At 42.1% G+C, this 18,164-nt stretch overlaps 1 protein-coding gene across 1 annotated transcript in view; it reads right to left on the bottom strand.

Annotated features, from left to right (window-relative positions):
- The window catches only part of LOC147633872 (DNA-directed RNA polymerases IV and V subunit 2-like), an 82,783-nt gene that overhangs the window by 15,760 nt on the left and 48,859 nt on the right, over positions 1 to 18,164 (bottom strand). The window contains exons 2-5 of the mRNA XM_086804927.1: positions 4,286 to 4,844; positions 3,901 to 4,164; positions 1,937 to 2,892; positions 587 to 881 (exon numbers count right to left, since the gene is read on the bottom strand). Coding sequence (XP_086661053.1) covers positions 587 to 881; positions 1,937 to 2,892; positions 3,901 to 4,164; positions 4,286 to 4,729 — 1,959 coding nt within the window. The 5' untranslated portion in view covers positions 4,730 to 4,844. The remainder of the gene's footprint in view (positions 1 to 586; positions 882 to 1,936; positions 2,893 to 3,900; positions 4,165 to 4,285; positions 4,845 to 18,164) is intronic.

Genomic DNA, 18,164 nt, shown 5'->3' with positions numbered 1-18,164 from the left:
TTTGGGCACTTTGGACACTCTGGATTAGCCGCAATCATCTAACTTTTCACTCTACACAGATTGACAAGTACTCATACTTCCGCCAGTCTTTGCACCAATCTTTTTGGATTAGCCGCAATCATCTGATTTTTCACTTTACACAGATTGACAAGTACTCATACTTCTGCCAATCTTTATATTTTATATGATTGTCATAGACTACAAGAGCTGGACTGGCTGCAGTTAGACCTGTTTGTTCAATGTTTCTGATCTTCAAGAAGTCTCGCTCGCTTTGGACGGCTTCTTTGTACATTGAAGTAACAGAACAAAACTTTTTTTTTTTTTAGTGTGTTTGTGGGTGGGGGGGTGTGTGTGTTGGAGTTATTACATGCAGCAAAGGAAAACTTTTTATGACAAGCAGATAGTTGTAAGTTCTGGTTTTTCTTCCTCAGGTTTAAAGTTTGGATAGTTTGTTACATCTAACTAGTTGAAAAAAGATTTAGAGCATACATGTAGGAGGAGAACCCTCTGTATAGCAGGCAATAGATGCGGCATTTTAGAAGAAACAAGCATTATACAAGAAATATTTCGAACCATCTGTGGTTACCTCAAAATGTATCTTTAAAGACCGACGCAAGAGTCTCAGATATCTGGCCAGGTTCTTTGGTTGCTCGTGTACAGCTACCCACTTTCCATTTAAGAAGACTTTGGATAATTCTTTCAGATCACACAGGTGTGTATCTTCCAGGTCTTTAACACGATACTGTTTCAAAACTTCCAGTACAGCCTCTTCTGATGAGCCCAAAGTGACATGGCTGGAGAGAGCCAAGCTTTTGACCAGCCCACATTTTTCACCATCCGGTGATTGAACTACGCAGAACCTTCCAATATGTGACTTGTTCCTGTAAAATAAGCCTCTTGTGGTTAGTGTAACAAACATCCCCAAATTGTTGCTTGACTCATGTACAAGCAGCTAAGTTTAAAGTTATTTTCAAGCTAAATGAAGTTCATACTTGACGCTATGAATAAGCACGCAAATCTCAAGAAAAGAAATATTAGAGCATAAACAGGACAATGAAGCGCTTGCCTGTGACCCCCTTTTATCACTGTCCTGAAACTACTCTAATGTGAGGGTAGTTGCAGAAAAGGCAATACTGAAGGAAGGTTGTAATGCATCTAGAAATAGAGAGGAGCATGCTTTGTTGGTAGTTGAGCTAGGGTTTCTCCTATGCATAAAGCCTTATGTTGTTCTTAATCCACATCAACATCAATACAGCAATTCCGTTATTCAACTTACGCAAATACTTTTTGAGTCAATGACACTCTCTTGGGAGGGCAGATATGCTGAGTTTGGCTGGATTGATTATTTTTGCAAATGTGTATGGTTGTACTCTTGAAGTTTTTTTTTTTGGGTGTGTGTGTGTGTGTGTGTGTGTGTGTGGAGGGTTTTGTTGCACTAGTGTGCATGTCAGAACTAAAGATATCTATGGCAGATCCAGAAAGCCAGGAGTATGCAGTACATAGATCATGGGACCACTATGATTGAGGCAAAAATCCACCACTTGAAAGAACTTATAGCATACCCATGCTATAAAAAGGGAGAGCATCTATTGAGTGTAAATAACAACACGAGAAAAAAGAGGATGTGTCTAAAAAAGGGAGTGTTATGTCTGTCAAACAAAGTCACTGATGACTAAAATATGTAAGCCCATTCCATGCTATCACAGCCAGGGCGAGGATGAAATCACTGGACCATTCAAGATGCTCACTCTACAAGTATGTTGGAAAAACATGCAAGTAGACAATTGCAAATATTTACCACCAAAGGGCAAAGTGAGGGTCCAATTTCACATATTTCAGACTGTATGCATACCATAAAAACACTATAAGCTACATGCAATGAGCTATAATTTTGGCCTCAAGCTGCACCACAAGGAGCAATGAAGTCTTCACTTACGGATAGCGTGTCTCCCATAACTTTGCCCTTAGATTAACCTGAAACTCTGTTTGACGAAGATGACTAAGCATTGCCATAGGATTCTTTCGATCAAGGGGCACAACAAGGCCACCTGTCTTCAAGGCCTTCTTTTCTGGAGGTAAGGCCCAATTCCCCGTGGAGAATGCACTTTCAAAACCATTTGAAATTTTTGATGTATCAATAAGCTTCTCCAGATTGATGTTGCCATCTTTCACAAGAACTTTCTGTAAGCTTTTCTGCAAGTCCTTGCGGAAGATAAACACCTGTCTCTTCAACTCACTCAAGAAAAGATCACCAACAAGCTCTAATCTTTTATTGACCAAACTGTCCTTGTTGTCTTCTCTGCGCCTACCCAGAGAGCATGCCATTACTTCTCCAACCATGTGCCCAAGAAACATGGCTTTCCTAAGATCATTATCAACCAAATCTGGAAACAAGCATCTTTCCAATAGTTTCGAAGGCAATTCTTGTGGATTTGCAGTATTACTTCTCAACTTAATTCCCAAAATTTCCAAGGCAGCATTTTTTATGCTCGAACTGCTATCTCCTTTGGCATAATCCCACAGCAGAGGAACCATTTCTGCATTTGCAGCTTCCAGGGAGGGGCTAATTAATTCAATCATGTGCATATCATGCACATCCAAGCCAATTATATCCATCAACTCTTTATCACTCGTGATGCCCAAAGCACGAAACAGAATTACAGTATTGATTTCAGCCTTGAAATATGGAAGTTTGGCTGTTAGGTAGGGTACTCTATTTGAAAAGCCCTTCTGTCTTTCCTCGGCTTGATTGTACTTCAATTGCACTAGCACATATGAAGACCTTGAAGATAACCCTTTATTTAAAATGGGAATTTTCGCTTGAAAACCTTTACCATCTTTTAAACAAACACACTGAAGCCCTCTAACCCGCTCTTCTTGAGTTATCAGAACCTGTAAATGATGGATCACCAAAAAAAAAAAGCTCACGAGTCACAAATAATGAAATGATTACTCTTTCCCAAATCTGTTTGCATTGCGAAAAAGCAGAAAATTAACAGTCTAAGCAGAACATTGCTCACTAGAAATCATACAGTGGGAATTCCAATCATATGCATTATAAATCAAAGGAAGAGTATCTCAGGAACATATTGCACTTGTGAGGCAACATGAGAGGGCTCTTGATAACATGCCTAAATCTTAGCTTTTATGAGTAATTAAGATCATTTAAGTGGCCAGTTAACATGTTAGCAAGGCTTCTATGCAGCTCAAAGTCTAAATACGGAATTAAGAAAGATGGTCATCACCACATTTCTTCTGGCCTTTAACCACTTGGCAGTTTTTCGAATCTCGTACTTCATATGGTAGCCAACGAAACTCTCAGTCTTGGCAAGTGCATTATTAATGATGAGGCAGACAATAAAATCACTTGGCAAGTGCAGCATTGATGGGATGCTTTGGTAAGGCCACAATACCTCCTTGACAAGCACATTGCTTCTTGTTATCTTGAAACTAGAATGGCAAAAATAGAAAGATACAAACTTTGCAAGAAGAACTCAAGGTTGATGCATGTGCATCTTAGCTTTCGATCTCGTGATCATCTGCCTATACGAAAACCAGCAGAGCATCCAGCTGGAACTCTAATGGCTTGCTCTAGTTCTTGCTTCAGCTCCAGCACCCCAGCAAGACTAGATTCGATGTAACACCTTCACGCTCTTCTTGCTTGTACAATAATGGGGAGGATGATAAGATGCTAGTTGGCTAACGAACCCGAGAAGAAAGCATTGTCGAGTAACAGAGGCAGGCTATGTCTTTATCTATCTGATTACTTAGAAGACAAATAGCATTGTCGAGTAATAGAGGCAGGCTATGTCTTTATCAATCTGATTACTTAGAAGACAAATCACTGATGGTATTTAATGATGAAGCAGTGCAACCTCAAGCCATGGGGGTGGTAAATACCTTCTCGGATCCTTTAATGATGAAGTAACCTCCAACATCAAATTGGCAATGCCCTTTCTGAAGGGAGGCTTCCTTTGCAAGGCCGTTCATTTGGCAGTATGCAGAATTCACCATAACAGGAATCCTACCAATGGGAACATTCTGGCAGAGCTCATCTTGTTCAATGTCTTTTCCCGGAGCGCATGAGATACTTTGTTTCCCTTTTGTGCCTGAGAAAGTTTGGTTCCCTTTTCCTTTAGCCAGAACCTCACAAGGTTTATAGACCTGCAAAAGAGCAACATCCTACAATGTAGCAGATCACTGGAAGAAAAGCTGCACGGAAAATAAGCCCCAGAATGGCAATTTATTGATAAATAGCTCATGTAGAGGGGCAGAGCGTACATACCTTGATATGTATGTCAACTTTTATTAGTGCACTATACGTCAGCTTTCGAAACCTTGCCTCTTTAGGAAAGAGCGGCTTTATTTGTCCATCCTTGGAAGTCCACTCTGGCTTTGTGAGATGCACCTTGTGAAAGGTCAGTTTTGCATGCTTCCACAATCTCATGTCACTCTTTTTAGCAGCAGTCGGGGTGCTGTAGCTTGGCAAGACCTCAAGTTCTGGCATTTCATCCATAAGGTTCTGTATTCCCCGTGTCATGAACTCATCAAATGAGTTGATTTGATGGGATATCAAACTTTTCCTGTCAAACAGCACCCTTTCAATTTTCTCGACCCTCTTCTCATCCATCCAGCTGTCTAATTTTTCCTCATCCTCATCAAGTTGGACACCCAGGCTTCCTAAATTGAAGGTGTCAAAATCCATATCATCTACATCCTCCTGCTGCATTTTGCCTGGCCCCCTCTGAGCACCTCCAAAGAGACAATCAAGAATGGAATGGTAACCTGTCTGCCTGAATAAGCTCAATTGAGCTCTGCTCTGTAGGAACAGTACCTACGTCAACCTGCAGAGGAGAGGTGGTCATCATTGAAGCGTAGACATCATCATTCATCAAAGAGACTTCAAAGAAAGGAGATACCTTCTGTCGAAAAAAAGGTAATGCAAGCAAGCATATGCACAAAACAAAAGATGACACTTGCTGGTTGGCAGAGAGAGAGAGAGAGAGAGAGAGAGAGAGAGAGAGTTTCCAGCTGCCGGTACTGTAGGTACAGTAGGGTTTCTAGCAGGTGACTTGCAGGTACAGTAGGGTTTCAGCAGGTGGTACAGAAGAGTTTCCAGCCAGTACTGCAGGTACAGTAGGGTTTCAGCAGGTACTGCAGGTACAGAAGAGTTTCCAGCCAGCACTGCAGCAGGTGCTGAATTTGGATTTGAGAGAACGAGTTTTCTTTGCTTTTGTACATGGATTTGGATGACCCGGCTGCTGCTGTTGGCGACATGGCTGCCAATAGCCTTAACATGGATCTTATTGAGGAGATGATCGAGAAGGATGTGGATTATGCTTCAGATGCCTCAGAGCAACAAAAACGTCAAAGGCTTGATGTTGATGCAAGCTATACTCCGGTGAATGTTGGAGAGAATGCAGAGGAAAGTTCTCAGGCACCTTCTCCGGAGTTTGCACGTTTGCTGCAGATCACTGGTGAGCTTCTGCAACAATATGTGAAGGCAAATAGCGTGCAAATGGCTGCAGTGGATAATAGTGGTGTGGCTGATGTATGCATGGAGACTCCTTTGTTGCTACAACAGCTAGCAGATTTTCATGATCGTGCTGCTATCTTTTTCTTTACTGGGCGTATTCCATTGTTGCCTCGTCTTAGAGCATGGCTGGGCCGCTTGGTATCGCCTGAGGCACTTGAGGAGATTTACGATGGTCCGAGAGGCTTTTATGAAATACTTTTTCGCACTTCGGAAGCCCGTAGGGCAGTCTTGGAGCAGGTGCCACTTTTTTTGGATGGGCAGTTGGTTCATGTGGTTCCGTGGAAGCCTATGGCAAAGTACCAAGATATGTTGCGCCAGGCTTGCCCAGTTTGGGTTGAAGTGAAACAATTCCCACCAATGTTTTGGCGTGTTTTACCAAGTCTCATGCGAGGTATCGGTGATGTCTTGGTGGTGCCTCGAATGACATCTAGAAACCGAAATCGTCTATGCATGTTGTGGAATACTGGGAGACCTAGGCCGACACATTTGCGTGTCAATATGGCTGGGCTGCAACCTTTAATGTATGAATTGAGGTGGGATACATTTGCTGGCCACTGTTTCAAATGTGGTGAGATGGGCCACTTTGTCTCCAAATGTCCTAAGAAAGAACAAGTTGCTGCTACAAAGGATATCCTTGATGGGCAGTTGCCCGTGGAAGATGAGCATGATGCTCCTTCACATGATGCCCAACACATGGATGTACATGTGGATGTTCAGAATGAGGTTGAGCAGCCATGGGTGGAAGTACGTGGTAAAAAGACACGATTTGTTGCCCCGCGGGGGGATTTCTCAGATGCTGTTTGGCGGGGGCCTTTGCGTTGTCGTGCCATAGCATGCCTATGGTGTGAAATCATGCATATGAAACCATTAGATGCAAATCCAGATGCATGGGTTAAGTGCCATGATGAGTCATTATATGATTCCTGAGTACATATGTTCATATTGTAAATGAGGTTCAATAAGATGAGCTGAGACTGAGCTAGGTCTCGAAGCCTCTGTACATAAGTGTGGTGTGAATTATGGAGCTTTATGCATATGGTGGACCTTGTAGTAGGGAACACCCTTCTTAACATGTATGGAAATGCAAAGGTTTGATGCCAGAAGACTTAAAGCTTGGAGAAAGTGAAAATGTTTTCCATCTCTTTGACAAAATGATAGGAGAAGGTATAAAGCCAAATTTGGTCACCTCCATTAGTGTACTTAATGCATGCAATTACACAGGTTTAGTGGATAAGGGCCAGGCATACTTTGAGTTTATGAGCGAAGATTATGACATTACCCCAACTCTTGAGCACCACGCTTGCATTATTGATTTCCTTGGCCATGCTAGCCATCTAGAGAAAGTGGTATTGATGATAAAGAAGACGCAGGTCCATCTTGATATTGTGGTGTGGCATACCATGTTGGGGGCTTATCAGAAATGGGACAATGTGGAGCTTGGAAGGCACGCTTTTGAGCATGCAGTGCAATTGGATAGAAAGGACAAGGCAGCGTATTTATTTATGTATTACATCTATGTAGATGCTACTATACAAGAGGATGCGAATAAGGTTGAGGTAATAAAAAAAAAGGAAGATAAGCAAGTGCCAGCTGAAATTAATTATGCAAGGTGGCGGGTGGCAGAATGCGTGGCATAAAAAGAAATATTTATTGGGAAACTTCTGGATATTACGAAAAACATAAGCGAGCACAGCTTTTTTAAAATGGAATTCCGGATTATAAGCTGCAAAAGGTGGTGGAAGGCCGCATCTCTTGCGGGAAAAGGAGGAAATAACCAGAGTATAGGACGGCGCATAGCAGAGGGAAGGGGAACGTCTGCAGAAAACGGGAACCAGTGCCCAATCGACCAGAGATTTTCATTTCAAGAATATACCTGCTGTTCGTGGCTTGTAGGTGTTAGATTTGAAGAGGACTTTGAGTACTACAATAGGAGATGCTCTTGATTTTCCACGCTACCTTCATCGAATAGTCTGCAGCGAGCGGCTTTTGAGAATAGTGAATAAAATGAAGAAAAACTTCGCTTGTAAACCTTCAGTTAAGTGACTTTTTTTTATTTCTTTTAAATTTACTTTCACTCCATACGATTTAGAAAAATCGTATATCTCATATATCAAAAAGGGTTTTGGAAATGAGTAGAAGGATTTGGAGAAAAAGTTAAAAGATTTGGACCTTGGAGATTTGTGGAAAAATACATTTAAGTCACGGGAAGTTGGTCTTACTTTCTACTCGATTGAATTTTGGAAAATACGAGTATGTTATAGTTATGCCGTATGCCATCTTTTACTTGTGAGATGTTAGAATATTAAGGCAGGTTTTCAGGTGATAAAGAGCATCTTGAAATGATGGTTTTGATGGCACTGTAAATGGTCACATGTATATTGGAAAAAAAATTGAAGGTTATGTTATGCCTACATGTGATTGGTTCAAAGGATTTGGAGAAAGGAGTCAGTGAATCAAGGGACAAGCACTTGGTACACGAATTCAAGGATGTATTGAGATGAATTGACACATGTATATGTCACTAAAAATGGACTTGTCCTATGCTTCTTGGGGAAATTTTGTGTGTGAATTTCCTTGTTAGACTTGGTACCTACTCTCACAGCTAGAAGTCTCGTACTTTCCTGGCTATACCGCACACGTCACGACAGCTCTTTGGTGAACCCGACGTGAAACTGCTGGGGTGAGAGTGTGGTGAAATATACAGGGAAGCTATGGCTGAGAATTCTGAGGGTCAGGGGGTTCATTTTGACCCCGGAGTTATGCAGATGTTTCAGATGTTTACCATGTACATGCAACAGCAACAAGCTGCTGAGAGGGGACAAATTTCCACGACCAAAGCATTACAATCAATTGTGAAAAAGGTGGATCAATTTGATGGGAAGGACATCACAAAGTACCTGCGCAATTATATAAAGGAGATGGAGCTAAACAGGGTGACTGAGGAGGATATGGTTCGAAGTTTCGAGCTGGTGTGTGTTCCTGAAATAAGAGAGCGCATAAGAGGATTGCAGACAGCACATGGTGGCAGAAATTGGGAGGAGTTCAAGCTTGCTTTAAAGGATGAATATTTCATGGAGGATTCTGAGCGAGTGACCAAACGAACTTTCTTGGAGTGGGTCACAAAACCTAAAATGGGGATTTCTGCTACAGAATTGCTAAGAGAGTTTGAGAAACGCTATGCAGTCCATAATTGAATCTATTCCATCACAAGGGGAGGCAAGCACTTCCAAGACTCATGGAGTACAGGTACAGAAAAAGGAAGAGAGAGAAAATGTGGTGGAATGTAATCACTCTGCTGATGGGGCACGACAAGTGCGCTTTGTGGAAGAGGATGATGAAAAAGAAGTTCTTACAAAGAGTCATTACTCCAGGAGCCATTGGGCAAGAGCAACCACTGAAACCCTTGTCAAGATAGGTGATTTGGAAGAGCCATATGTCGCTCTAATTGATCATGGGTCTGAAATAAATCTTATGGCTAAAAATCTCTACAACAAATGTAAGTGGCCAATGGATGTGGATCATGGGTGGATGATTAAAGCAGCTAATAATTCATCTGGAGAGCTTTATGCAGCATGTCCAAATGTAAGGGTAACTATAGGGGATGTGAAAGACGATCAGAACTTTTTTGTTCAGGAGATGTCATCGTATCCCCTTATCCTTGGGCAACCCTACATTACAGCTGTGAGGATGGAAACAAAAGTTTTGGACGATGGCTCGGCATATGCAAGAATAAGGAGTAAGGATGGCAAAAAAGCTGTTCAGTTTTTGACAGTTTGCATTAACCATGAAAGGAATCGTGAGTCTCTTCGGGCACAGTCACTCCCAAAGATAAACAGAGAGTTCATGAATTACAGGGAGAGGAGGGATTTTGACCAGGTGCCATTGTAAAGCGGGATTCCAATGGTACAAGGAAAAATGAGTTCTCGCAGGACTCAATCAATGTAAATAGTTTTTCAGCAAATTTTCAGGGATTCTCCAGCTATGGGTCACTGGTTTTTGTAAAAAGCAAGGATTTGAAGCGTGGCATGCGAAAACATATACAAAATGAACAAAAAAGTTTTGAGCAGTGTGGTTTTTTGGAGAAGAATGAGTTTATTTCAGGGGTGCTTGATGAGGTGTCATTTGTAGATACTATGGATGTGCTTCTTGATATGGGAAGAGCATGCTTACAGGGTGGAAATGAAATGATAGAGCTGTCATCTGTGGAGATGTATGATATAATCCAGGAATTCGAGGGGGTGGAATGTAAAAACATGAATTGCGAGATGGATGCTTATGTTGATACAAAGTACAAAACAGTTGCAAAGAAGGTGAAACCAGTTGCCTTGCCTTTGCCACCAGGAAGCAAGGAGAAGATAGATGAAGCTTCTATGCAACCAAATCTTAGAGATCCGAAGAAAATTGGGCATAAGTTTACTCAAGAAACTCTAAAAGAGCTGAAGATTGGTGAGAAGGATTTTCTGTTGCCAGTTGAAAAGGAATGCTTTGAGGAGATGCTTGTAAAACATGGGAAAGCCTTTGCTTTTCAGCCGCATGAGATAGGCTGTGTTGATCCAAGTGTAACAGCACCAATGGTGATCTTTACTGTTCCACATGTGCCCTGGAACCTGCGGCCAATTCCAGTACCAAAGGCTCTCTTGCCAAAGTTGATGGAATTACTAAAAGAAAAGATCAGGATGGGAATCTTGGAGCCATCATGTGCCCCATATTCCAACAGATGGTTTACTGTACCAAAGAAAAATGGGACATTGCGCTTTATTCAAGACATGCAACCTGTAAACAAAGTCACAATCAGGAATGTGGGAGCAGGTCCAATTGTGGATGAGTTTGCAGAAGCATTTGCAGGGAAAGCTATATACTCTATGGGTGATCTGTATTCGGGATATGATCAGTTCCAGCTGGATATACAAAGCAGGGACTTGACCACAATGAGAACTCCTTTGGGATTAGTAAGGATGTGTACCTTACCACAGGGAGCCACCAACTCAGTGGCACATATGATGAATGGAATGAATAAAGTCTTACGAGACTTCATACCACAAAAAACTATGCCATTTTTGGATGATGTGCCAATAAAGGGCTGTGATGAGAAAGACAAAGATGGGGATTTGGATTCAAAGGGGTGCCGCAAGTTTGTGGCAAATCATATAAAGGATTGTGACATGATTCTATCCAGGCTTGAAGAAGTGAATCTTACTTTATCTGGGCTGAAATCACTGTTTGGAGTTGGTGAAGTGCTAATAGTGGGACATCTTTGTAGTACTAGTGGACGCCGACCTTGTCCAGCCAAGATAGATGCAATACAAAGAATGAAAGAGACATGCATTAATGTTACAGAGCTGAGGAGATTTCTTGGAGCATGTGTCTTTCATGTTATTTGGATCCCACATTATGCACATGTAGCAGATCCTCTTTATCAACTTTTGAGGAAAAATCAAAAATTTCTGTGGAGTGCAGTACATATTAAAGCTATGCGGAAGCTGAAATGTTTGCTCCAATCATCACCCACTCTGAGAAAGGCAGATTATGAGTGTGGCAGGCCTGTGATTATTACAGTTGATACTAGTCCTACTGGGATAGGATGGGCAGTAGGGCAAGATGATGAGGATGATCATAGGTATGTAATTAGATTTGGAGCAAAGGTATTAAGCTTTCGGCAACGAAAGTATCCACAGATCAAGAGAGAGTTATGGAGAATAGTCACTGCTCTAAAATGTGAAAAAGAATATCTTATTGGGGCATCTGTACTTGTGGAAACTGATTGCTTGCCACTTCTTGGGATGATAGCAAGTTGTACCACTCCAGATATTGCTATGCTTAGGTGGATTGCTTATATCAAGTCACTAAATCCTGAGTTTGAGCATATTGCGGGAAAAGATAATCCAGTTGCAGATATGCTATCAAGAGCCAGGTATGAAGATGAGAAAGAGATGATTAGTGACATTGATGATGTGGGTACAAAGTTCTATACTACAGCATATGCAAAAGGGGACCATATTTGCCTATCAAATGCACTTGAGTCTTTTATTGAGGAAATATATGAAGGAGATTGGTTGCTTATTGGTCAATATTTGAGTACTCTGACAAGGCAAGAAAATTGGTCTGACTCAGAATTTAAGAGGATCCGCAGAAAAGCATATGGTTATTTCCTAAAGGATGGGTACCTCTGGAAGCATCCTAAGCAGAGGAATGCTATGCCACAGAGAGTCATATGTGATAAAGAGACTCAAGGAAAGCTTGTGAAAGAATTCCATGAGAGTCTCTGGGCTGGACATAGAAGTGTGTGGGCCACCTTTACCAAAATAAAGGAATAATATTGGTGGAAAGGAATGTACAAGGATATTTCCCAATATGTGGAAACATGCATGGTATGCCAAATGTACTCAAATGTGCGGCATCGTGATGGCTTGCAACCAACCTACCCACCTGCCATGCACTATAAATGGGTAGTGGATCTAGTTACAATGCCTTTGGGAATTTGGCAAATGCGGTATATAGCACTTGCAAGAGAAGATTTGACAAATCAGGTAGAGGGGCGTGCTCTTAGAACAAAGAGTACGGAAACAGTATGCAAATTTCTCTTGGAAGATGTGATCTGCCGGTATGGTTGTGTTGGGAAAATAACACCTGATAGGGGTGAGCTAGATGTTGAAGAAGCAAGGGAATTCTTCTCTAGAATTGGTATCAAACTGTCCCTAACATGTGCTTACAATCCTAAGGGCAATGGGAAAAGTGAGCGAGGACATCCTCCAATCATTAAAGCTTTGGCTAAGGCATGCAGAGAAAGAATGCGAGAGTGGCCAAAGCTGCTACCATATGCCTTGTGGGCTGACCGTACAACTCATAGCTCAGTGACAGGATACATGCCTGCAGAATTAATGTATGGTCAGAAGCCAGTGATGCCAGTTGAAGAAGTAGTTCTAACTTGGAATGTATTGCCCTGGGTGGAAGGATTGAGCAGAGATGACCTCCTTGCATTGCGAATAAGACAGTTGGAGAGGAGGCCTGAAGATGTAGAGCTTGCTAAAGCTCGCTTGAAAGATGCAAGGTTGAAAAATAAAGAAAGATTTGATAGTAGACACAGACTCCGGCCAAAACCTATTGAAGAAGGTGATTGGGTTCTAATGTATGATAGTGGCCTTGACAACCAATTCACTGTTCAAAGAAAATTTGCAAAAAGATGGTTTGGCCCTTACATTGTCAAGCATGTGCATGGAAATGCCACGTATACTCTGTGTGAGCTTGATGGAACAGAAATAAAGAATCTTGTGGTGGCAGGCAAAAGAATTAAGATATTTAAAAGAAGGCATGATAGGGATCCTTTTGATTCACAAGAGACTCGGGATGAGAGGCTTGACAGTGGTAGTATGGATATGGTTGAAGAGGAAGAGGATGATCTTCCTGGTAATGCAGAAGATGAAGACGACATCCAGTTATATGTGGACCTTGATGATGATTTGGCACATACCAGAAGATGTGCAGGTTTAGAGGGGTGGATGTCGTGCCATAGCACGCCTATGGTGTGAAATCATGCATATGAAACCATTAGATGCAAATCCAGATGCATGGGTTAAGTGCCATGATGAGTCATTATATGATGCCTGAGTACATATGTTCATATTGTAAATGAGGTTCAATAAGATGAGCTGAGACTGAGCTAGGTCTCGAAGCCTCTGTACATGAGTGTGGTGTGAATTATGGAGTTTTATGCATATGGTGGACCTTGTAGTAGGGAACACCCTTCTTAACATGTATGGAAATGCAAAGGTTTGATGCCAGAAGACTTAAAGCTTGGAGAAAGTGAAAATGTTTTCCATCTCTTTGACAAAATGATAGGAGAAGGTATAAAGCCAAATTTGGTCACCTCCATTAGTGTACTTAATGCATGCAATTACACAGGTTTAGTGGATAAGGGCCAGGCATACTTTGAGTTTATGAGCGAAGATTATGACATTACCCCAACTCTTGAGCACCACGCTTGCATTATTGATTTCCTTGGCCGTGCTAGCCATCTAGAGAAAGTGGTATTGATGATAAGGAAGACGCAGGTCCATCTTGATATTGTGGTGTGGCATACCATGTTGGGGGCTTATCAGAAATGGGACAATGTGGAGCTTGGAAGGCACGCTTTTGAGCATGCAGTGCAATTGGATAGAAAGGACAAGGCAGCGTATTTATTTATGTATTACATCTATGTAGATGCTACTATACAAGAGGATGCGAATAAGGTTGAGGTAATAAAAAAAAAGGAAGATAAGCAAGTGCCAGCTGAAATTAATTATGCAAGGTGGCGGGTGGCAGAATGCGTGGCATAAAAAGAAATATTTATTGGGAAACTTCTGGATATTACGAAAAACATAAGCGAGCGCAGCTTTTTTAAAATGGAATTCCGGATTATAAGCTGCAAAAGGTGGTGGAAGGCCGCATCTCTTGCGGGAAAAGGAGGAAATAACCAGAGTATAGGACGGCGCATAGCAGAGGGAAGGGGAACGTCTGCAGAAAACGGGAACCAGTGCCCAATCGACCAGAGATTTTCATTTCAAGAATATACCTACTGTTCGTGGCTTGTAGGTGTTAGATTTGAAGAGGACTTTGAGTACTACAATAGGAGATGCTCTTGATTTTCCACGCTACCTTCATCGAATAGTCTGCAGCGAGCGGCTTTTGAGAATAGTGAATAAAATGAAGAAAAACTTCGCTTGTAAACCTTCAGTTAAGTGACTTTTTTTTATTTCTTTTAAATTTACTTTCACTCCATACGATTTAGAAAAATCGTATATCTCATATATCAAAAAGGGTTTTGGAAATGAGTAGAAGGATTTGGAGAAAAAGTTAAAAGATTTGGACCTTGGAGATTTGTGGAAAAATACATTTAAGTCACGGGAAGTTGGTCTTACTTTCTACTCGATTGAATTTTGGAAAATACGAGTATGTTATAGTTATGCCGTATGCCATCTTTTACTTGTGAGATGTTAGAATATTAAGGCAGGTTTTCAGGTGATAAAGAGCATCTTGAAATGATGGTTTTGATGGCACTGTAAATGGTCACATGTATATTGGAAAAAAAATTGAAGGTTATGTTATGCCTACATGTGATTGGTTCAAAGGATTTGGAGAAAGGAGTCAGTGAATCAAGGGACAAGCACTTGGTACACGAATTCAAGGATGTATTGAGATGAATTGACACATGTATATGTCACTAAAAATGGACTTGTCCTATGCTTCTTGGGGAAATTTTGTGTGTGAATTTCCTTGTTAGACTTGGTACCTACTCTCACAGCTAGAAGTCTCGTACTTTCCTGGCTATACCGCACACGTCACGACAGCGTGCTCATCAGGGGCCCTTACATACATATGCTCGTCGCCCTTTGGGTTCAGGTGCCCAGCAACAGACCAGGATTGAGAGGCCGGGAGGCCAACTTTCTCAGGGTACAGGGCCTCTTGGGGTGGATAGAGTAGAACGCTATCCTATTAGAAATCGCCTAACAAAAGAAGCACAAAAACAATTGCCTCTTGTGTTTGGTTCGAAGGGTGATTTCATCTCGCCATGGGATGGTCATTACCCTTTGACACGTGCTCGGGAACTCCAAGGGCAATCTGAGATCACAAATACCATGTCTAAAAATGCAATGCTTCAAAAGGTTCGTGATTTGGCAGATTGTCCTGGGCCTAGTACACGGCCTTGTTGATTCCTTTTCTGGGAAGGCTTATGAAAATTGTACAATGGAATGTAAAGGGTATTTCTTCACGCCAAAAGCAGTTCAGGCTTTGGCGTACAACTTTTTGTCATGGTTGGGATGTTTTGTGTGCAGTTGAACATAAGCAGCATAAGTTGGCTGGCAAAGCCTATGTATATAAGGGATTTCATGTTTTCTACAGCGGACATCCTGCTTCGCAGTCAGGTGTTATGTTTGCTATTCGTTCGCAGTTTCAGCCTTCTCTTGTGATTCAAGATGTTCATGGAAGATTTCTAGTGATACAGGTTGTTTGGGATGATACGCCTTTATGGTTGTTAGGGGTGTATGCTCCAAATAATGCTCGTGCACGCCGTTTGCTGTGGAATGACTTGTGTGCTCTTTCAATCTCTCATCCTGGCTTTGTGATGGGGGACTTTAATATGTGTGTCTCCAGGGAGCAAGCCACGTCGCCTCATTCTGTAATGGATGGCCCGGAGAGAAAGGCGTGGGAAGCTTTTGCAGCAAGGTCGCTAAAACAAGACATGTGGTCTTGGTTGCATTCAGATGAAAGGGGTTACACTTATGCCTCACAACAGTTTCGGGGCACTTATGCTAGATTGGATAGGATGTATATTTTACATCAAGATCTCTTTTTGCCAGAGGTTCTTACTATGATGGTTGATCAGCAACAGGTTTTGTCAGATCATTGGCCGCTTGTGTTTGAAATGGTCTATCATCCTGTGGATGCATATAAAGGCTTGTTGGGACGCTTGCCTTTGCGCTTAAATCACACTTTTTTGGAGCATGAAGTTTTTGATGTTTATATGCGTCAGTTGATACGACATTTCTCCACAAGAGTGTCCATGGCTGATTATCATGCTTGGCCAGTGTTCCTTACCAACACTCGGAAATTAGCACGTCATTATGGTCTTGCTAATGCCTCTATACAAAAACAGCATGTGGCCCTCCTTGAGTCGCTTTTAAAGGGCTTGCAGGCGTTCATGTTTACTGACTCTATGGATGCTGAAGTTGCGGATGCCATAGAATGGCTGAAAAAGGAGCTATCTAGGGTGCAGGAAGCACAATATGTTCGCTTTAAACTACTTGCACGTCTTGATGCTTTGCGGGATGCTAACTGTCAATCTCATCGCTTCTATGATAAGTTGCATCAAAAACATATGCGTGAGAATATTGTTAGGCTGATGGATGCCAAAGGCAACCTTGTTACTCAACCTTCTGAGGTTATTCAGCATTGCATCAGGTTTTATGAAGATTTGCTTGCCCCTCGAGAGGATGTCTCACCGGCTGTCCTGGCTGCAAGGGAGTCATTGTTTGCTGAAGTACGATATCAAGTTGACCCTGATGTGGCGGTTCAGCTTCATGCTCCTGTTACTCAAGGGGAAGTGGAAGCTGTTCTCTCCAAACTTCCCATGGAAAAGAGCCCTGGTTGGGATGGTTTGACAAATGAGTTTTTCCGAAAATATGCTGATCAACTTGCAGAGCCTTTGACGCTTATTTGTCAAAGGGTTTGGGATGAGGGATATATGCCTGCCGATTGGAAGTTGGGCATACTTCGTTTGTTGCCCAAAGTCCCTTCGCCTACTTCTTTGGCTCAATGGCGCCCGATCTCACTTATGGGTATTATGTATAAAATCTTTACAAAGATTTTTGCCAATCGCTTGCAGAAGGTGCTTCCTACTCTTGTTCATCCATATCAATATGGATTTGTGCATGGCAAGAATATTTTGCATAATATTCTTAATGTTCAAATTGGAGTGGATTATGCCAAGGCAAAGAAGCAAGAGATTGTGATGGTGCAGCTGGATCTTGAAAAAGCTTTTGATCATGTCAGCTGGTCTTTCCTTTCTCAGTTAATGACAGCCATGGGCTTTGGTCCCAAAATGGCTAATTTGGTGCATTTACTTGGCTCTGGCTCTATCACGCGGATTATGCTCAATGGAGGACTTTCGGATGGTATTTCTCTCACCCGTTCTCTCCGGCAGGGCTGTCCTCTTAGCCCTCTTTTCTTTGCCATTGCCACTCATCCTATGTTATCTCGCCTAGATGCTATGGCATCGCATGGTGAAGTGGTTGGTTTGCATCTCCCTCATGGCAAGCAATTGGTTGCTCAAGCCCTTGCGGATGATACTTTTATGTTTCTCAGGGCCGAAAAAGCCAATATAGATCGAGCAATGGAAGCTTGGAATAATTTTGCATTGGCTTCTGGGCTGAAAATAAATTCATCAAAATCAGCCCTCATTGTATGCACGGAATTTGATCTTGAGGCATTAGGGTGGCAAGGCCGTGTGGTGCATACAGGAGACATTGTTCGTCATCTTGGATATCCGGTGGGTGTGGATGTGGACCCCCAAGCGCTTCTTGCTTGGATTTCTGCTCGGATCTCAGATAAATTTGTGTATTGGAAAGCTCAAGGGTGGCCTATGCATGTGAGGGTTAAGGTAGCTCAGGTTATTATGCTTAGCATGATTTCCTATTTTTTACCTTTGCTACCTTGGACGCACAAATCTCTCATCCGTTTGGTTGCTCCCATTCGGTTTATGCTGTGGAAGAGGCAAGGAAATATTATGGGTCAAACATGGATAGCTTGGAATCACATTACGACGCCCAAAAGAATGGGTGGGGCTGCTTTACTGGATGTCCGCTTGCATATGGTGGCGCGTAGGTGGGCGCTTTTTCAGGATATGTGTTTGCAAGAGCAGCCTTGGGTTTTCATGGCTCGTGACTTGATTGAGTTGGAGGGATTGTCACATGGGCGGACACGTGTGCAGGCTTCATGGTGGGACATTGTGAATGAGGCTCATCCTGTCCGTATTCGCTCATCACACATTTTATCGCATATTCTCCTTTCTTGGCATGAAGTTCTACTGTTGGCTCGGTGGGATCCTGGTCATGAAAGACTACTTTTGAACTCTTTGCAGTTCGAAACATTT

This window comes from Cibotium barometz, chromosome 11 (assembly GCF_041138505.1).
Source record: "Cibotium barometz isolate CiBa-2024 chromosome 11, ASM4113850v1, whole genome shotgun sequence".
Classification (NCBI taxonomy): Eukaryota; Viridiplantae; Streptophyta; class Polypodiopsida; order Cyatheales; family Cibotiaceae; genus Cibotium; species Cibotium barometz.
This window is presented reverse-complemented; position numbering and strand designations above follow the sequence as displayed.